The following is a 19475-nucleotide window of genomic DNA, read 5'->3' as shown; positions in this document are numbered from 1 at the left end:
GAATTGGAAAAACCACATGTTGAAAACAGCAAACTGCTAATCTCTTCTTTAATCTCTCACAATCCTCTTTCTCCATCGGGTTTATTTGTCACATCAGTTAATGAGGCAGGAAAGGAGATAATATTGTCTTCACGCCGTTGGGTAGACACAAGAGAGAGAGCCCATTCGGATGTAAATTCCTCACGTCTTAATGCTCAACCCTCCTCTCTCCGCACGGATTCGAAAACAGTTGTGCAGCTCTAAGCTAAATTATGAACGACCGCAAGATGCATCAAGTAAGTCCCTAGCTCTAACCCTCACCCGACACAATATTAGGAAGGTGGTCATAATGTTATGCTTGATCGGTGCTTACCTGTTACAAAACTGTTATCTGCAACAGACGAACTGAATCCAAACCTTCTTCTCTGAGGCCCAAGGTGCAAGAAACCTCAGCTCTGGTTTGGTGAATAAAAAAAAGGCAAATTAACCACATTTTCTAAATACCCCCATCAGAGGAATTAGATCAGTTACTCTAAAAAGGTCAGTACAAATATTTATTTATTACAAATGTGACGTTGACACTGTTGCTGTGAGTTTACATGTCATGTTGTATAAAAGAAGACGAGGACAACGTGGAGCCCGCGACCTGTCGGCTGCATCACAATTTGACATTTGGGAAAGCATTTTCTCTTTTCTTCGTTGTGTTCTTTTTTTTTCACTCTCTCCTTCTCTCATTCTCTCTCACACACACGCACAAACACACACATGAACGCACACACTTGTAAGAACTCCACGTTTGCTGAGCACATCCTAAATATGTAGCTATAACAGAGGCACGTGTGCAGTCAAAGAGAAGGTATTTACAGCCATCAACGCTCCAAAACAAAAACTTCAACTTCTGTGAGCACAGTGTCACTCTTGTAAATATAAATTTACGACATGGCGAGCCTCGTGAATGCAAAACGTTTTCAGATCAACGGTTTGACTGACGCTCAGTAGAGTCGCCGTTCCAGCAGTGGTAGGTAGGTGGCAGTAGTGTGACACTCCAGTGTCCAGAGACAAAATACTGACAGCAGGAATACTGACAATGTGCTGAGATAATTATTCAAATTTAGTTGAAACACTTGCCAGCAGGAGATGACACACTGTTTGATTTTTGAGAGTGATCTGGACAGACGGTCCTAATCTTTTTAAATTGCTCCTGGAGTCAGGTTTCTAAATAATTTCTTAGGTTTTGTGTTAAATTCATGGTTGATTAAACTGTACATCACTCGTCTGAGAGAGGTGCTTCAATAATAAATCCCTTCATGACAAACAGCACAAAGGTAGAAGTGTAACACAGACATATGCAGGTCGATAAATGTCACTGACGTCCAAATCATTAAGACGCTTTGCTACAAAGAGATCAGTGTACACTGCTAACACAGACATAACAAGCAATCAGGTGTGCTCCTTCACAATCTATTGACTAACCTGCCTGGATTCAATTGTACTGTTGTTGGCGTTCAGTCCAAGAGACTCCTATCTCCAGAGACTCCACCCTAATCTGTCTGACATTTACAAATGCGTCTTCAGGTACTTACAGTCCAGTTCTTTCAACAAATACAGCGCAATCGGACAAGATAAAAAAAAAAACAAAACAAAAAAAATCATTCAAGCAATGCATGAATTTTGGTATAAAAAGTGTGTCGGGATAAAGTATATTAACATATAAATACTGTACATACATCTGTAATACAGGACAATTAAATAATAATTGCTAAGTTCTAGTGAAAAGTTTATATCAAATGTCACTACAGTGGAGGAGACGAGTCAAGACGGACCCAAGTGCACAGTTCAAATCGCTCATTCTAACTTCACACAATCCTCGACGCTCTCCTGTGCAGGCACACACTGGCACATGCAAATGAAGGAAGATTTGTGACGGTCACCTGTAGTGCATAGAGGAATAGCTGAACTGTGTTCTGCAGATGTCAGGACAGAGATATCCCCCTCATTTACTGTCTTTTTTTTTTTTTAGATCTTTCTCCCGGGACAAAGACAAAAAACACAAATATTCTAAGACTAAAAAAAAAAACATAAGTACAAAAAACAGTACAAAAAGTTTGTTTTTCGAAAAAGTCAGTAGGATAGCAGTCCTGTGAGTCCGGAGAAGCAGCACCGGTCTGCCGCGCTGCTGTTAAACCGAGGTCTCTGACTGGAGCAGCAGTATAAACTTGTGCGACTTGGGGTCGATGTATTCTTCAGTCAGTCGGATGTAAGGGATGCCCTTGACGGTGATGGCTAAGCTGAAGTCGAGACACTTCAGCAGGAACTCTGTCCCCTCCTTGATGCCGCTGGTGACGGAGGCCTCGCTGACCAGAGTCCACTGGTCAGCCATCCAGCGCTCGGGGCCGTACTGCAGGGTCGGACCAGGGGCCAGATAGGCCTCGAGGAAGGCCTGGAAAAGCAGAAACAGAGGCTTAATTAATACATATGCACGGATAAATGAAATTTAAATTGCATTTCAGCATAAACGTGTCTCATTTGCAGGTATCTTTTTTGGAGTAATAAGCGATGCATAGCCACATTTTTATTTCCACATTATTTAAAAAGTTTTAGATACAAAAGCTTCATTGTAGTAATTTTAAAGAAATAAGGTTAAGATGCATAATTCATGACGGCAATATTTGATTCTCTCCTTACATTTCCTGCCTGTATTGCCACAACTATTTTCAATAAACATAAATGCCACGAATGATAACCGTCAGAATCAAGGGTCCCAGATCTCAGCACCGAGAAACACAATGTGATACAAGGATCCCCTCTTCTTAAGACAAATTCAGATACAACCACAGACATCCGAAGCCACGGCCTGACCTTAGGGCTCATGTTATTGACCAGGCAGAAAGCCAGGTGCTTCTGGATGCTCTCCATGCTGTGGCAGTGCTGCCTCCTGGTGGTGCGGAGGTACTTCTGCAGGGAGCGAGCCATCGAGGGAAATATGGCCAGAGCTGCCTCGCGCACATCCATGATGTCAGACGGCGTCGCGCGCTCGTCCTCTTTCTTCATGCGGCGGACGTGTGTGAAGGCCTCCTCCACAGCCACCACCAGCCTGGCAAACACACAACAGTTTCACACAACTCACTAATGGCTCATTACACTGGTTTTTGACTCATCGATAATCATCAATGCTTTGCAGGGGCTTTTCACCCGTATGCTATGCAAATCTCCAAATAATTTCTTGTACATTTCATTACTTATTTGAATCGGAAATCTGGGCAAAAATGTTAAGTTGTGAGAATATGTTTCACTTAATTATGCTGCATGTTACGATGCACTTGGGCATCAATGAATATTTGTGTTTATTAAGTGTTTGTCTTGGTTCTACAACTGGCTTTGTGACCTTCACCTTAAACTGACTTTAACTCATTCATACACAAGATCAGCATGTAACACTGCCGTCAAATTTACGTAAGGCGGCCATTTTGTTCCCACCTGGCTCTACGTTTGCGTACTCTCCTCTCGTAGTCGGCCTCTTCGTAGTACAGCTCATTGTGTGCGCTGTCTTTGCGTTTGGCGGCAGCTGTAACCATAGCCCGTGACTGATTCCCATTACCAGGCTGAGCCCCCGCCGTGCTTCCTGGGGCTGTGGCAGGAGGAAAGGACAGGGGTAAATTGGTTATATCACTTTGAGCTGGTGGAAGCGGCCCCTCAACTCACCAATCCCCCTCCTCACCAGTGATTAATGGGCTATATCTCAGTCTGAATCATGGCAGGGAAATCTCACATTGGAGGAGGAGTCCGATTTTATCGCTTGAGGTGTAAAATAACTCTGAATCAAGCTTTTTTGGTCAGTTTCATACCAATCTTATCCTCTGCTGACTTTTTTTTTAGTTTTAAGGGCAGTGTATCAATCTTTGTTACATATCTGGGGCAATCGTCCAGTCTCCGTCACAGAACATTTTAATAATAGAACTGAGAAAGGAGGCAATTTCCTCTTTAAGCATCCACATTTCTTCACGGATACTGATGTGAAAACCTTCTTTAATAGAGAGGGGTTGGGATAAATATTCATTGTTTTACACATCAAAGGACATGTGAAGTTACTGGTTTCTGTAACAAACCCACGAAAACTAACGGAGTTCTGTTGTGAGGGAAAAAAGATTGGATGCATATTAGGGGGAGACTAACTCCTGCAGGTCAGGTAGGGGCATAAATCATTCATAAAAACATCTGCATATGTGTGTTCATGCTTGTGCGCGCAGGTGAGAAAGAGACACGAACACAGAAATAAAACAAAGATGAATAAAATCCTCTACTGTGGAATGTGCCGTCACGCAACTCGCACGAGAAGCAAAAAGGCTTCTTTCACCTCCTGGCCTACATATTCACGCTATAAGAAGAGTGAATGACTGAAGGAGAAAGAGCCAGAGCGGCGCGTGGGGGTTGATGAGGAGGAAAAGTATAGAGGGAGCCGGAGCTGGAGACAGGCAGAGCGGGAGGAAGAAAAAATGTGGGAGTATGTGAGGAATGAGCGATACTCTGATGAATTATTTAAGGCTTGAAATTCCACAGCCCCCTAGAGGCCTTTCCGCCAGTACTTTGATACGGAAGGGGGGTGGGGGTGGATGAAAAGTGCTATGAGGACACCATATCCCATACTGCATCCCTGCTACAGATCAACAAATCCAGAGCGCTGTGCAGCGGGTTGGGGGGGATTAATGGGTGGTGAAAGGAAACCCTTTCAAACTGCAGGGAAGAGTGCAGTATGTGGCATTACGGGATGTGAGCATGTGGGTGCGGGGAGGCAATATATCAGGAAGATTGGTTGGAGTATGGAGTATAGCTGGAGTGCTTTCCGATGCAGTATATACGTTAATGTCAGAGATGGAGGCTTTAGAGTGCAGTAAGGATGAGGGGAGCCGAACCGTGAAATAAGCAGCTTCCTGTGACATGTGCCGTGTGGAGCGATGGCAAGGCCTTTGATCATCTGTACTTACTGTCCAAAAGATACGCTCTCAGTTTGTTTTTAAAAGCTGCTCGCGAAAGAGAAGAGGATGAGGGGGGAAAAAAATAGCGCATCAGAGCAAGGGAGACCAAAGGCAACACAGTGGGGATGTCAGCAGAAACGTTACATAATACATCAGGAAACATGAAGCGACTAACCATCCACGTTGTAAACCTTTAATCCAGCCAGGTGTTTGGCGGCCCGGTGCTTAGCGGCAGAGAGGAGGGCCGGGTTATGGAGCGGAAAATCTCTGTAGTAAAACTCCAAAATGGACAGAGCAGCCCTTTGGATGCTGTGTGAGATGAGATGAGAGAGAGAGAGAGAAAAAAACAGCAGTACAGTTAAGGTTAAAGCTGAATAATACAGCATATGACAGCTAGTGAATTAGCAATGCACTCCTGCAACACCGTGTGATCATGAATTGCACCGGTTATGTTTTATTCCATGTATTCTTCCTCCCTGTCAAAATCTGCCATCTGCATTACCCACAATGCACCTCCACCACTGACAGTTCAATCAGAGCACTACACAGCCTTGAACCGCTACTCTCAGACAGCTATAAAAAAGCAGGCTGCAGAAGTCTGTCATGTCCCCCTCATATTCCTGTCATACCTAGACTTGTAGTCTTTTAGTCCAAATCTGAATCAGCTGACCTCGTTTACGGAGTCACCTACCTCTGCACTCACAAAAGGCTTTATACAACTTCGCTCACATACGCGGAGCTCTGCACTCCTCAAGCCTGGCGAGCTGCAGTGAGCTGACCTCAGTGTATAAAATCGATTCCTCCTCTGTTGGTTATCTGAAGCTATTAATGCAAAGCGTGCTTCATGTGTTTCATCACCATGCCCGCTTCCTAATTTCTCGTCCGTCAAACTTCAAATTAATTCTGGCTCACCCATTTAGTCTCATCACACGAAGCTTACTTAAATGCAGACGTCGTTATGACGATAACATTTGTCAAAAGCAGAAACAAAATCAGTTAGCCACAGGCTGAGAGTCTGTGTCCAGCACACTCTCCTCCCTCCTCCTTGAGCTCGCATAATAGCCTCCAAGGCCGCCGAGGAGACTGCTGTGTAACTCAATTACTGTCGGTGCCAGTCTCCCCCGCGGACATGAGCCTCCAATTACACACATACTCCAACGAGGAGAGTGTAACGACTGTAGCCGAGTGTGTCTCCGTGCAAGCTGTAGCAGAAAGTTTTAACATGCGAAACATCTGTAAAAGGCCTACTTTACTGATGTTCTTCACTGAGGCGCTCACGGTACAGCGACCTACCTGAGCTGCCCTATGTTGTAGTGACGCGTCTCTCCGTCCGTGGAGCGGATGACGCACACGCTGTAGCAGGGCTGGAGGTGACGCAGCTCCAGCAGCACCACCGCCAGGTAGTGGACAAACAGCTGGGAGTCCACGAGGGACACGGCAAACTGGACGATGCCGTGGTAGTCTTCATCCTGCTCAGAACACAGCACAGGTTCAGTGAAACATTAGCTGCTGCTGCTGGAGGAAAAAAAAAAATTTACTTGAGCATTATTTAATTCATTCCGGTTGAAATAAGATCCTGTTTTCAGGAGACACATGGGCAAGGCAGACAGCAATATTAAATTACATATAATACACCACAAAACGTCACAAATTCAGAAGGTACCAAATCACATGCAATTAAACAAAGTAATGATGAGAGTGCATAAAGGGAGACTCTTAGCTCAACAGCTATTTAAAGCAATAAAAACTCTTGTAAATTAGAGACCTTAAATTAGAGATACAAACACACTGTCCTCTTTTCAACTCATTTCTACATTGGTGGAACCGGAAAGCTAGAAATAAAAAGGCTTAAAATGCTCCAACAGCATAGTCTCAAAACCCACCTGCGCATCGAGGATCCGGACCCCATAGAAGAGCCAATAAGACATGGTGAGAAGGAGTGTGAGCGTGGTGAGGAAGGCACGATACACGCACATCCTCGGCAGGGAGGCCCGGCCCGGCCGCAGGAACAAGGCCCAAATAGCCACCAGGAGAATGAGGAGCTTGAAGGAGATGGACAGGAAGAGGCCCTCACAGGCGGAGCCGCAAGCTTGCAGCCGGTCGGGCCACATCACCGCCGGGAGCAGCAGGAAGACCAGCGGCGTGGCAACGACCAGAAGCCCCACGCACGAGCCCACGGCCAGGGGGAGGTAGCGGCGGAAGCCCTGGGTCCGGTCCTGGATCTCCTTCCCCAGGCCAACCACCTCCTCCTGGGAGATGCTGAGCTCTGAGGTGCCTGTCACAGCGGTGGTGGTTTCTCCCCAGTTATCATCCTGAAAGGAAAAATGGACAGAAAGATAAAGAGGGATTCAAGTCGTTGATGTGAATTCGTGTCTGCAGGATTATCTGTGTTGACCCTTGACCTACGGTTACCCAATGGTTCCCTGAAGCTGCTCACTTTGGCTGTGTTGTAGGGACAGTGAATTACTGAGTCATTTTGGCCTCAGTAGTTGGCTGATGGGAGCGAGCTGCACTATTAGCTTCTCTTCTGCTAATGTTGCAGAATGTGTCTTGGATTTCACCTGGGGACCGAATAGGCTCTCGGCCAATTGTGGGGATTCTGATGGAGTCAGCGTGTAATATACGGCCTTGTGATTGGCTAAGTGGCAATAGGGGCGGGGCCTACTGTGTACAGGAGGCTCAGAATGACAGGTCTAGTGTGGCGCTTCCTGTGTCTGTTCCTGTGAAACTAAATGAGTGAAGTGCTGACTGAAAGACAACGTCTTCTGCCTTAATTTATGTCTTTACTAAAATGTGTTGGATTCATTTAAATTTGTGGGGGGAAATTAAAAAATATATATATATAAAAAAAATGTCTAATCAACCAAAGATTTAATATCATGAGCAGCTTTAACACAATTTCTGGTCATCACTACTGTTTTGGGACATTTTAGAGACCAATATGTCAAAACCTGGGTGAATAAAACCCATTTACAATAACAGACACACAAATCAGAGTCAAATTCGCAAGAAAAACAAAACAATAATAAAAAAGCACACAGACAGCAGCACCTCTGCTTCACTTGTTTACTCCCCTCTTTGTATGTGAAAGCTCCACAGATTCAATGCTCTGTGCACACAGTTCATGTTGGAGTTTTACCTCATTATCGCAAAAAAAAATAAAAAAATAGTCCAGCTGAAGTAATACAGGATGACAGGACAGGATGTGCACTAAGGTTCATGCTGGCAGAACATATGAAAGCACACACACTGAATAACAACAACAAAAGCTGGAGCCTTCCATGTCCATCATTTCAAATTAGAGTCTTTTTTATTATTTTTATTCCAACATTAGGGTCATTTTAAGCATAAATGTCTCCAACAAAGAGACACAAGGAGAATAAATTAGCGACTACTCTCTACTCTGGAGATGCATTTAGGTTGTTTTTGTGCGCCTGTCATTGATTTATGTAATTAGCCACTCATTGTCCCCCAGAGTGTCACGAGTTGTACCGACTACAACAAATCACAGGAGCTGCTGGCGGAGGGACGAGAGCTGAAAACACGATGGAACAAAAAAAAAAAAAAAAGACCTTGTGGCTTTACACACACACACACACAAGTGCACACACGAATGAGCACATCAAACAGTACGTAATGACATGTGAGCCCAATGAAGCTTCTGGGAAACCAGACAGAGACAGAGACGGGAAGACGTCACATTGCTTCTCACCTGTCTCCAGTGTGTGTGTGTGTGTGTGTGTGTGTGTGTGTGTCCCAGTGTAAACTGGGTCATTCCAGGCTATTAACAAGTTAAAATAAGCTTTTACAGATTAAAGCGGACCCAGCTTCTATTTGCAGAATGTGAATTCTCCATATTTTACGAAATGAAGCATCAGTGTGAATTCTGCCCTCCATTATGCTCCACAGCCAATTAACTCATGCCAGAGGAGGAGGAGGAGGAGGAGGAGGAAGAGGAGGAGGGGAGGGGGGGACGCCAGGAGGAGCTCGAAGACGAATGAGCATGAAAAGAGAAGAGGGAAGGAAAGTCAGAGAGGGGGATGGCAGTGGTTAAGGTGTAAGACGGCACCAGATGAGTGGAGGAGGAGGTTGGGCTGGGGGCTGTCAAAGTATTAGAGGTGAGCTATATATTGTAGGTATAACGTCAGCTCCATTTAGCGTCCGGTCTCATTTTTATTCGGCTCACATCGGCCCTCTTTTGCTCCATTTCTTTCGTTATTCCACACTTCAGAGCAAGGGCACTATGAATACATAAACGCCACCCTGTTACCTGAACAGAGACGCTGAATAGTCCTTTAGTGCAAAGAAGCGTGATAAATCAGAAAAAAAAATGTCATCTATAACAGGAATAAATCAGAAGAGGCCGGCCTTGATTTGTTTGTGCAGATGGAATAGTCTTTTAGAAATGATGCTGTATGAAAAAACGGTTGGACTCTTAGAATTAAGAAAACATTTAAAATTGTTTTTAATGACTTTAATAGAACGTCCACCATTAAGGAATGAATAGACGATGTGTTAGTGGCCTGAAAGCTCAAGATGGTTTGTTACACAGAACCTTAGAAAGTCAGATTCAATCAGCATCGCATGTTAATTTCAAAATCACCAAAATTAAGTTGTAGGAGAGCTCTGTCTCTGATAGTCTTTGATAATACTAAGAATCTCAACACACTTACTAGACATTGGGGGGCGTAATAAACTAATTTAACTCTGGTGGATTTCATAGGCTTTTGTTTTTGTGTCACATTAAAGTCTGATGTATTAAAACATAGTCTGGAAGCCTGACAAACAGAAGTTTATGGAGGAAAGTTAGTCTGGAACCCCTCCCCCTCCTTTATGATGTACAGAAAATTGACAGAAATGTCGTTGTACCATACAGTGGCTGTTGTACAGACTAGTCGCCTGGTCAGTTTGTTGACTTCACTGCTCAGCCACGAAGCTTTAAGCATCATGTCAACTAGTCTCTGATCACGTGACGATAACAACATGGATGCCTCAGAGAAGACAGGTGAGGAGCACATTGGATCATTGCAGCAAACTAGCAGCGGTTCATCAAGAGTAGGGTTGGGCATCAATAAGATTTTAATGACACTGATGCCATTATCGATTCTGCTTATCGATCTGATTCTTTATCGATTCCCTTATCAATTCCTCCTGTTTATGTCTAGACAATAATCTAGAAAAAGTACGCGTTTGTGGTTTCGTATAAACAACAGCAATTATACTGAGTTTCTAAACAAGAGATAAGAGAAGGTGTAAGAAAACAATTGCATAACGAAAAGCCTTGTTTTTGTGAATTGTACAAGAATCCAGCATCATGTTCTATTTGTAAAAAACCAACAAACCCTTTGGGTTTTATATTTTATTATTATTATTATTGTTATTATTATTAGTATTATTATTCTTGAGCTTTTCTTGCCTTTTCACAGTGATCTGGGGTGTCTTCACCACTCTCCTGGCAGCTCTTACTAAGCTTCATACTGAAAAGACTGATGTGTCAGTGGTATCAATCTTGTCATCTAGCTCCCGGCAAGAAAGCAAACACGAATATTTTCCACAGTGTCAAACTTCTTCAATAAAAACGCTTTGTGATCACGGACAGCGGGAGGCAATATATCACAGATCTCGTCATCTTTAACCAGCTCAGGCTCGAAACCCGACTGCGTTTGTAAAGTATGTATTTAAAGTCACACCGATTTTATTTTACTTGCTTACTTTCGCTCATAATAGTTAATAATAACAGCAGTGACAAGGGTTCAATGACAGTTCATATTCTGCATCACATTCTACATTTAAGGATGCACAATCGGAACATCTCACTCTCCCAAACAGCCTCCGCGCCAAGGCATTAACACAGGCAAGCTCTCGTGCTGATGTCTCATTCAGAGGAAGCAAACAGTGTATCGCTGAATGAGCTAATACACTGTTAAGTACACCATTAAGCCTCAGTGGATTCATTTTGGAGATTAATGCTACTCTAATCAGACCTGATCTCTGTATACGGTGGATGAGCAGGTAGTGAAACAGAATCAGAGTGAAACAGAGGAGGGTTACAGCAGAGCGAGAGACTTGTTTGGCAGTCTTTTCTGGCGGGGGATGTGGATATGGATTACTGCTAGACCTGTTCTAACATAGCACCACGGAGAACTGCACAACAGCCACAGCCACAGACAAAAAGCAGAGACTCTACCTCGCTAGCCTGGCTTGTGGTTAAAAACTCATTAACATGCAGTTTTTTTGTGTGTTCATTGGGATATTAGCGCCATAGTGTGTGTGTGTGTTCTTTCTTTGCTGAAGTAAGTCACGGGGCTTTTAAAGCTTTACAGAAGCCTGACAGGTCTTTAGCTGACCACTTCCTTCCTTTTGTGAGGGCTGTGTTTTTAAAAGGGCAAGGGAGCAAGTTGTGAAGCGCTAAATAAAAAAAGAGCGCCATACGGTTTGGTGTTAACGCTGTGAGGAAACACACGAGTCACAATGTCGGATAAAGGAGCGCAGCCAGTGTCAGTGACGGACTTGGCAACCTGTCTGTGACTCATTCAGTCTCTCGCAGGCACACACAAGCTGTGTTTCGAGACCGTATCCTTATGTCATAGGCATCTGTGTAAACATAGAGGATTATTCATATCATCTTTCCTCAAAGTGCTGTTTGGCTGGGTGCTAAAGGCTAATCTCCATCTGTGGGAATGTGTCTCTGCGCCGGAGACCGGCGAGCGTTGCAGCAGCTCTCTTATCTGGTTGGAGTGGACTTCAGTGATGGTGGGGATGGCAACGGCGCCGCGGATGCCTCTGTGCCATTTGGACACGTTTGTCTCAAGGGGCCGTCGCAGCACAATGGCAGATCACCTTACACTGGCGACAATGGATGCAAGCAGCAGGCTGACAATCACATGCCACTGAGGAATGCGTCTTTCCCGGCAGGGCAGAGATGGCAAAATAGGTCAGAAAATCACATCAATTAGCTCATTAGTTGGGAAAGTACGCTGTAGACGTCAGCTTTAAGTTCAAATACACAACTTTTATGCAATTATTTCAAGCATACAAACTAATAGGGAATAGACAATGAGAAAATGGTCTGTTTATAGTTTCTCAAGTAGGTCAGAGACACTGTGAAAGTAGCCAAAGGCAGGGTTTTCTATAAAAAGTAAGACTGATCGCTTTCTCTGTTTCTCACTCATTCCCCCTCTTGTTTTTACGTCTCCTATCATACGCTTTAACATTCAATGCAGTTCCTCCAATTAACTGCAAAGAAAATTTGCCAGTTTAGCACAAAGACTAGAAACGTCTCGCATTGTTCTGTCATTTCTTTACACAATGATCAAATATTTGACTGAATCTCTAATCCGTGCGCTGCCACGTGTGCAGTCTGTCTTTTTCTGGTGCGTAGCTCCGTGTCTAAAATTGCTTTATGGAAGGACCCATCACACATGACAGCTATACCCAGTGGCTATCACACACAAACGCACACTCTGTACTATAGAGCTGTTCAAATACATCCAGGGCTTCAGCAGGGATGCTAATGCACTGACCTATTTGATCCCTTGTCACTACCGTTATTATTAGGTGTCAGGCAGCGGGCAGCCAGCTGTGTGAGTACAAGTTTATAATGTCATGGCACAAAGGCCATACACGGATTTCTGCCCTGTCTTGCTTCATCTAGAGCAATATGACCGCGGCAGAGACAGCTTCAAGGTTTGCGTCACAAAAAAAAAACAAAAAAACACATGATTTGGTAGGGTAAGAATTTTGAGCATCTCCTATCTACACACTCGACATCAACAAATACCTGGGTGTCGTCTCCCTGCTCCGCTCCCGGAGAGGGTTCTCCCGGCAGCGGCTCTCCGTTGTGGACGGGCGAGTCCTGGGACGGCGTGTCAGGGGGGTTGATGACGACAGACCTCTCGGAGCGACTGCTGTCTTTGCTGCTGCTGGCTTTGTGTCGCTCTCGACTTCGATCTCTGGGAATTGATAAGTCAGAGAAATAACCAACATTCAACCGACATTTCTTGCAACGTTTGCAAAGTAATTTACAGCCCGAAGCTGAACGCGGGAATCTGCGAGTTTGTGTGATTTGTGATAATTAATGAAACCCACGTTTGTTGGGTAAATCAAGACGTTAAAAACCGTCAATTTATACTTAACATTTTATCGGCTAGAATGAGGATTTGTGGGCTAGTAGTGAGACAAGTGAGCTTGGGAGTGTAGAGTCACTGATTCAAATCTCATCTACATCCATTTGAGGAAGGCACCAAACCCCTTCAGCTGCTCCCTGGACGCTTTGTATGGCTTCAAATGTTACCACTACTCTCTGTGCTAAGAGGTGAGTGTGTGAGAAAATAATAAAACTGTTTGCCGCAGGCCTACAAAGAAAAAAATGAATATTTGAGAATGACAGGATCAGATGAATATCTCGTTTTCAGGGTAGGCAGAGGCAATCACCGAAATAGGTTAAAGCCACTCAGCTGCAACGACCCTAATCCACAAGCTTTGTCCATCTCAATCTCATTATGATTCGGTAGGGACCGATTCACGTCACGAGAAGGACAGTCAGACAGACTGGACGGGAAACGTACCCATGTCTGTTTGATCTCCCAGAGCGACTGGAGTGATAGGAGTAGCCAGAGTGGGTCGACTCGGTGTCCATTCCAGTGGAGTTGAGAGCCAGCGATTGGGCAGGGGGATGAGGAGAGACTTGTCGTGTGGCAGAGAGGGTAAGTTGGCAGCGGCGTTCAGGAAGAGGAATGGGTTGCTATAGAGACAGGCCACAGGAATCCACGACGACTGACATCTAGCCCAGAGAGCCACTTTAGTAACCACATTGACCTGAGAGGGGAGGAGATAGAGTGAACAGCATGAGGGTTGCTTCAAAACTTGCAACGTGCAACAAATAATACATTAGATAGGCTTCTATATTTCTGTACAAGACTGTATTAGAAAATCCATCATTAATATTTTAAGCAGTCATATTTATTCTTCTCTAGCGCACTAATGTTTCTTAGCTTAAAGCAGTTAAAAGACGGATGTTTAGTCTGTTCTGAGCAATTATTTTGTCCTCAGCACGCTCAGCTTGGAATAATCAACGATTCAAACTTTATTTGGAAAAAATGACATAAAACCAGACACTCAAATGGCACAATTAACACTTGTTCCATAAGGTTTCCAAAGAATTTTAAATGGGCAAGCTTTCTCTTTTTATAGCTCTCAAATTATTTGTGTATGTGTTATGTCACTGTGTCTAAATGCTGCCTTTTTGGCCAGATCTCTCTTGTAAAAAAATAATAATAATTATAATAAAGCATCTCAGGAGACTTTCCTGTTAAATAAAGGTGCCATAAAAAACGATGCAAATTCTGCGTTTCTGAAGAACGTGGAGACTAGTGACTCTCAACTGATGGTTTCAGACACAAAACATCTGCTTTTTATCAGGTGCTTTGTGTGGGATTAAACCGGTGTAGCCCCTCCCTAATCTCCACCACCATTAACAGTGATGGGTTTTTCAATAATTCCTTGTCTTTTCTGGGAGTTTTTCCCGTAATAAAGGTGTCAACCCTCTTTCAGCGTCAACTCCACATGACCAGGAACACAATTCTGGGACATAAATCCACTTACCTTTGTCTATTTATTCATCTAGAGCAAAAACAAAGGCTAATTTAAACATACTGAGTCGGAAATACCGCTATCATCTGACACAATATAGACCATATGTACATTTTATTAAACACTGGAGCCTTTTTTCCCTACATCTTGTCATTATGACATCAAACTGAATCTGCCAGACTCACTTCCTGAGTCCTAATGTATGTTGCGTGATGTACGCACCAGGATATCTTGGTGCCTCACCATGCATGACCATTCATTTAGACCCCAATCTACACCCTGTCTGTCTCCCAGCTGTTGTCCTGACAACCATCTGCCAATCACCGTCCCCCAGCTCCGTCTCATTTTACTAACCAGGATTATTCTGCTCATCGTTTACAGACTGTTTGTTATCTCTGTGGCCAATGGTGCGTAGAAACGATCCAACAGCCTGTTCAGCATATTAGGCCGCAAATGCTTTGGAGATCATGCTCTTGCAATAACAATGCTTACAGGAAGACACTGCTACGTAGCTGATTTCCATTATGTCTTTTTTTTTCCTTCCACTATCTATCATGGAAAATGTCCCTGGTGTACGTGAAAAAGCTCAGGTCTTCCATCAGGGATTGCCATAAAATAGATGTTAGTTATGCAAAATCATAATCACGAGCTCTAGGATTACTTGTGTCGTCATCCAGGTGTGCAAGAAGCTAAATCTGTAGAGACACATTAAAACCAGGAGGACATAATGTTAAACAAGACAGAATATAATACATGCAGAACTTCAGTTAAGCTAAATCAAAGGTGATGTTGCAGCATAAAATATTGAAACACAAACCAGAGTTTTAATGATAAAGTCATCCGTCTCATCTCTAACCCGCATCTGGAGCGTCCACCGTTGCCGTGGCAACACTGGAGGCAGGAGGCCACATCTAGCAGCAATAATCAATCACCCCCGCTGAGAGTAAATTTGTGTGATACACTTATGTGTGTGAGTGTGTGTTAGAGAGTGAGGGCAGGAGGCGGCGGCACAGCGAGAGGTTCACAAAGAGCAAACAATAGCTTCTCATCACGAGCAGCATCCGCACGGTTAAATGAATGTGTCTGCGATTTGAATAAAAGCCGTTAACTCCCTGAGTGCTGACCTCCGAGCGCGTGGCAGTGCTATGTGGGCCAAGATGATCCCACCGAGAAGCCACTCATGCACAAGGCGAGCATGAAGAGACATCAAGAAACAGGCCATGTGGAAAATCGCAGCCAGGGGGTAAGAAAAACTATCAGTTACAACCCAAAGATAACTATGAATAAAGCATGCGGGAGTAACAGCGTGCATCAGAGACGTTCGGCCGCCCGCGTACTCTGAATGGGCGAATCCAGAAAAAGTAGTCCACTGTGAGGGGGCGTGCGAGGAAAATACATTCTCTAGTGGACCGCAGTTGCATCGCTGCAGACCGTTCTGCTTGGCTGCACAGGGAAGAGACTCACGAGGGCAGAAACTGACACTAATGTAAAACAAACACTCATTAATGCGTTGGTTTAGCGGATGGAAGCCGTAGCACAGTGGGAGCTACTGTAATTACACGTAGCCAGGCCCAGAGATGCATGCGCACGCTGCATTATGGACACATTTTTTTTTATATTCCTGACAGGCCATGAAGAGATACATGAAAGCTGCAACACACTTGGCAGTAGTTTCTTCCTCTGACCGAAATACATCAATTAAACCCATGATTTTAGTGTGACTTTTGCCCTTGAATTTGAGCAAAGAGAGAGAACTGGAGGCCCAATTAAAGTATCCAATGCAGCGTTGGCACCCTAAATGGCAGAGATCAGTGCTCATTGCTCATCTAGAACACACGCAGGGGCCTGGTTACCATGGCATCTGTGCCCTCCCTTTCACACCCATTAGGCCCCGTGCCTTCCTTCCTTCATGTGTGCCCTGCCCTGGTGGCATAAAGCCATAATCTGCCAGATGCAGCAGCTGGCTGTCTGCTGCGTTAGTTTATTTATTTTATCGGTGCCTTGGCGATATCTTTCACCATCTACTCAAGCTACACATCTACTGGAAACCAAAATACCCCAGACAAGAGTTTAGTATGTTAAAATGGTCTTCAAGCAACAGTGAAAATGTCAGAAGAAGAGAAAAAAACAACCAGTATTCATGTTATCTGCACTAATCATTTGCTCCAGCAGTACGACTATAAATGCATAAGTAACAGTGGAAACCTAACTAGCACACACACACACACGAGTAACAGAACTCACTAATCTGGGTAAAACCTCTCAGACGTCAAACAAAGGGTGACACAGTGTGCGCCGGCGTTATTTATAGTGATTACAATCTCCAATCCCTCCATGGACTTTTGATAACCCAGAAGAACAGCTGTTTGTTAACATGTTAAATAAAATGATGGTCCAGCGACGCATGAAACTCCAGCCTTTTATCTTATTTCGCTGACCTTACTTGTCAAGATGTGCCCAGGACCTTGTGTGTCTGTGTGTGTTTTTTTTGTTTTGTTTTTTTGTCTTTCACTGTTTGCTGTGACACTCCGGCATTTGCTTCTGGGCACAAAAGCATTTGTTAGATATGTTCAGGCAGCAAACCTGTGACCTTTGAGTAACTGGATAGAACCTCAACCCCTCCTGCCCCTGCTGTAGTTTCACACCCACGCACACACACACACACACACACACACAAACACAGAGTAAAAGGAGAAAGCTGACACAGTTCTCTGGAATGCAAACTTTAGTCCCCTCTGATCCGCTCATGTGGAACTAAATTAAAGTACAGTAGGCAGAGGGAGGGAGGCAGGGAGGGAGGTGGTGCCGGTTGTGGAATAGATAGCTCAGTGTCTTCCTACTTTAAGAGCAGTGCTTTAAGTCTGCAAATACACACTGTTCTATAATGCAACGTGTATTACGCTATCCTGCCTAAGCTATGAGGGATCCTGCGCTTTAGCCTAAAGGTAGCTCCAGTTTTCATTACACGTCTCCTTCTTCTTCTTCCTCTGGCGCACTGCAATGACGGGTCAGAGAACAGGATTTTAAAAGAGAACAATGGCACAAGCACTGCCACCTTCTTTTGATCACTAATGGCAGGACACTGATATCCTCCCCTCCACTGGATGAATCATGTATTCAAGCTCTCCGTCCTGGACCTATCAGCACTGCTCAATAATTAAACAAAGTGAGGCTGTGCTCAGTTTCACTGCAGCATCATGACTCTCTGTGGGAGAGGAGACACGTGAAGCCGCTTCAGACATAGTAGCACCTCATCCAGCTGCGTCTCCTCCGAACAGCTGCTGCTGCTGCTGATGGCGATGCTCGCCGTCACCCTGCAGAGGCAGCCTGGTCCTTCTATTTTATAGGCAACTGCAACAGCAAAGGATGTTACCCCCCTGTCACACGGCAGCAGTTTGTGTTACAGCAGATCTCGTTTTCATCCGGTAGCCATTCAAGCACATCGGGGTTGATCATGTACAATCACCTCAAATAAAGCGTGCGTTCTGCTGGCGCACATCGTTTATTTACGCACGGGGTCAGCGTCCAAATAAAAAAAAAAAAAAAAAGAAGGCAAAACTGAAATCTTAACCTCCATTACGAATGCGGTTAATGATGCTGTGTGATGAGAAGGAACCCATTTCCTCCTCCTCCCACGACGGCAGCATTGAACTTCATCAGCAAACCCTACATATCTCCGGCTCCTGGCACTTACAGGCTACACCCGGTGTACTCAACGCCGCATCATGATAGCCGATTGTCCTACCTTTGTCTCAGAAGTGTTTCATATTCCTTTAGGGTTGCGTCCCCGCCTCGGTGAATAATGCCGCGGTGGTCGCGGTGCTGCCGCAGCTGCTGCTGATGTGAGGCGCGTCTGTGAGAGGCAGCTCCCTCATACGAGACTGGCCATTGTGGTTAGCAGGATCAGAAAGAGAGGCAGCATGGATGTACAATACACTCAAGTGCACTAGAATGGAGTATTTTCTTCTTCGACCCACAAGAGGTCGTCCTTCACGACTCGTTTCGAGCCTTCAGGGCCCTCAGTGAGACGAGGGAAGTTGGAATATTTCACCTAAAGTTTAACTCGCCCACTTAAAATATGACTTGTATGCTAGGTTCTCTGAAGGATTACCAAAAACAGAAACATTACAAAGGCCATTACAAAGGCCATTATGAATATAAATTAAAAGATAATGTTTTTCATGATTTAAGTATCTATTATACACAAATAATCCGTAAAAATACATTACATTACATTACATTACATACAGTTATTTAATCCGTTAAAGTTGTCATTAAAACGGCTCACCCTTAATGGTTAAATTAATTTCCAAAAAAAAAAAGCAAGGGATTTCCATAATCATTCATTTGGAAGCCACTCGCGGTCCAGCATGCAGACCCACTTTTACTTTAATATTCTGACACGGTCCTGCACTAAATCCTCCCTCATGACTGCTCTAATGTTCAGTTTATATTCAGTGTAGGAGAGTTGGTAATTCAATGGTATGACTGTTTTGGAGGACGTGCTTTGTGGTGCTCAGTCTGTCTGTAAGTGGAATAGTTTGTGCATGCGCGCATGATGTAGAACATTTTGTTATGTATGCTTGTGATTCACTGGGTACTGTGCAATTTCTTTGTATCATGCACATAATGACAGCGCAGACTTTTCTGTTTTTATTTGTTTTTAAACCCAGGAGTATTTCTGTCATTTGGCCTCGTCCACTGACTAGAACGGACTCATCAAGATAATAGCTCTCTCAGTAATAAACGCAGGACTGTTGTACAAGTATGCAATTGTTTTCATCTGTGTACCTATTGAAATGGCAAGTGATTGCATCCAAAAATTTTCACACAAACCCAAGGTTCAGGTCCTGATATGGGCTTCATGTGCTTCATACTTTATCATTCCATTAATTCATTTGTATATAGGCTTGTTATCACACCAGATACAGA

The 19475-nt window shown here is 44.2% G+C and overlaps 1 protein-coding gene across 2 annotated transcripts; it reads right to left on the bottom strand.

Moving 5' to 3' along the window:
* Positions 1 to 519: 519 nt before the first annotated feature.
* Positions 520 to 18468, bottom strand: LOC125017153 (vang-like protein 1). 2 transcript variants are annotated; one of them, XM_047600006.1, is made up of 10 exons: positions 18289 to 18468; positions 13520 to 13769; positions 12733 to 12904; positions 6836 to 7264; positions 6246 to 6421; positions 5128 to 5261; positions 4962 to 4997; positions 3457 to 3607; positions 2839 to 3073; positions 520 to 2419 (listed from the first exon to the last, which is right to left on the bottom strand). In XM_047600006.1, the coding sequence occupies exons 2-10, from the start codon at positions 13588 to 13590 to the stop codon at positions 2159 to 2161; spliced, it is 1665 nt and encodes a 554-aa protein (XP_047455962.1). In that variant the 5' UTR covers positions 13591 to 13769; positions 18289 to 18468; the 3' UTR covers positions 520 to 2158. The 2 variants fall into 2 exon arrangements, with proteins under 2 accessions (XP_047455962.1, XP_047455963.1); XM_047600007.1 differs by lacking the exon at positions 4962 to 4997.
* Positions 18469 to 19475: the final 1007 nt, after the last annotated feature.

This window comes from Mugil cephalus, chromosome 12, assembly GCF_022458985.1.
Source record: "Mugil cephalus isolate CIBA_MC_2020 chromosome 12, CIBA_Mcephalus_1.1, whole genome shotgun sequence".
NCBI lineage: Eukaryota > Metazoa > Chordata > Actinopteri > Mugiliformes > Mugilidae > Mugil > Mugil cephalus.
This window is presented reverse-complemented; position numbering and strand designations above follow the sequence as displayed.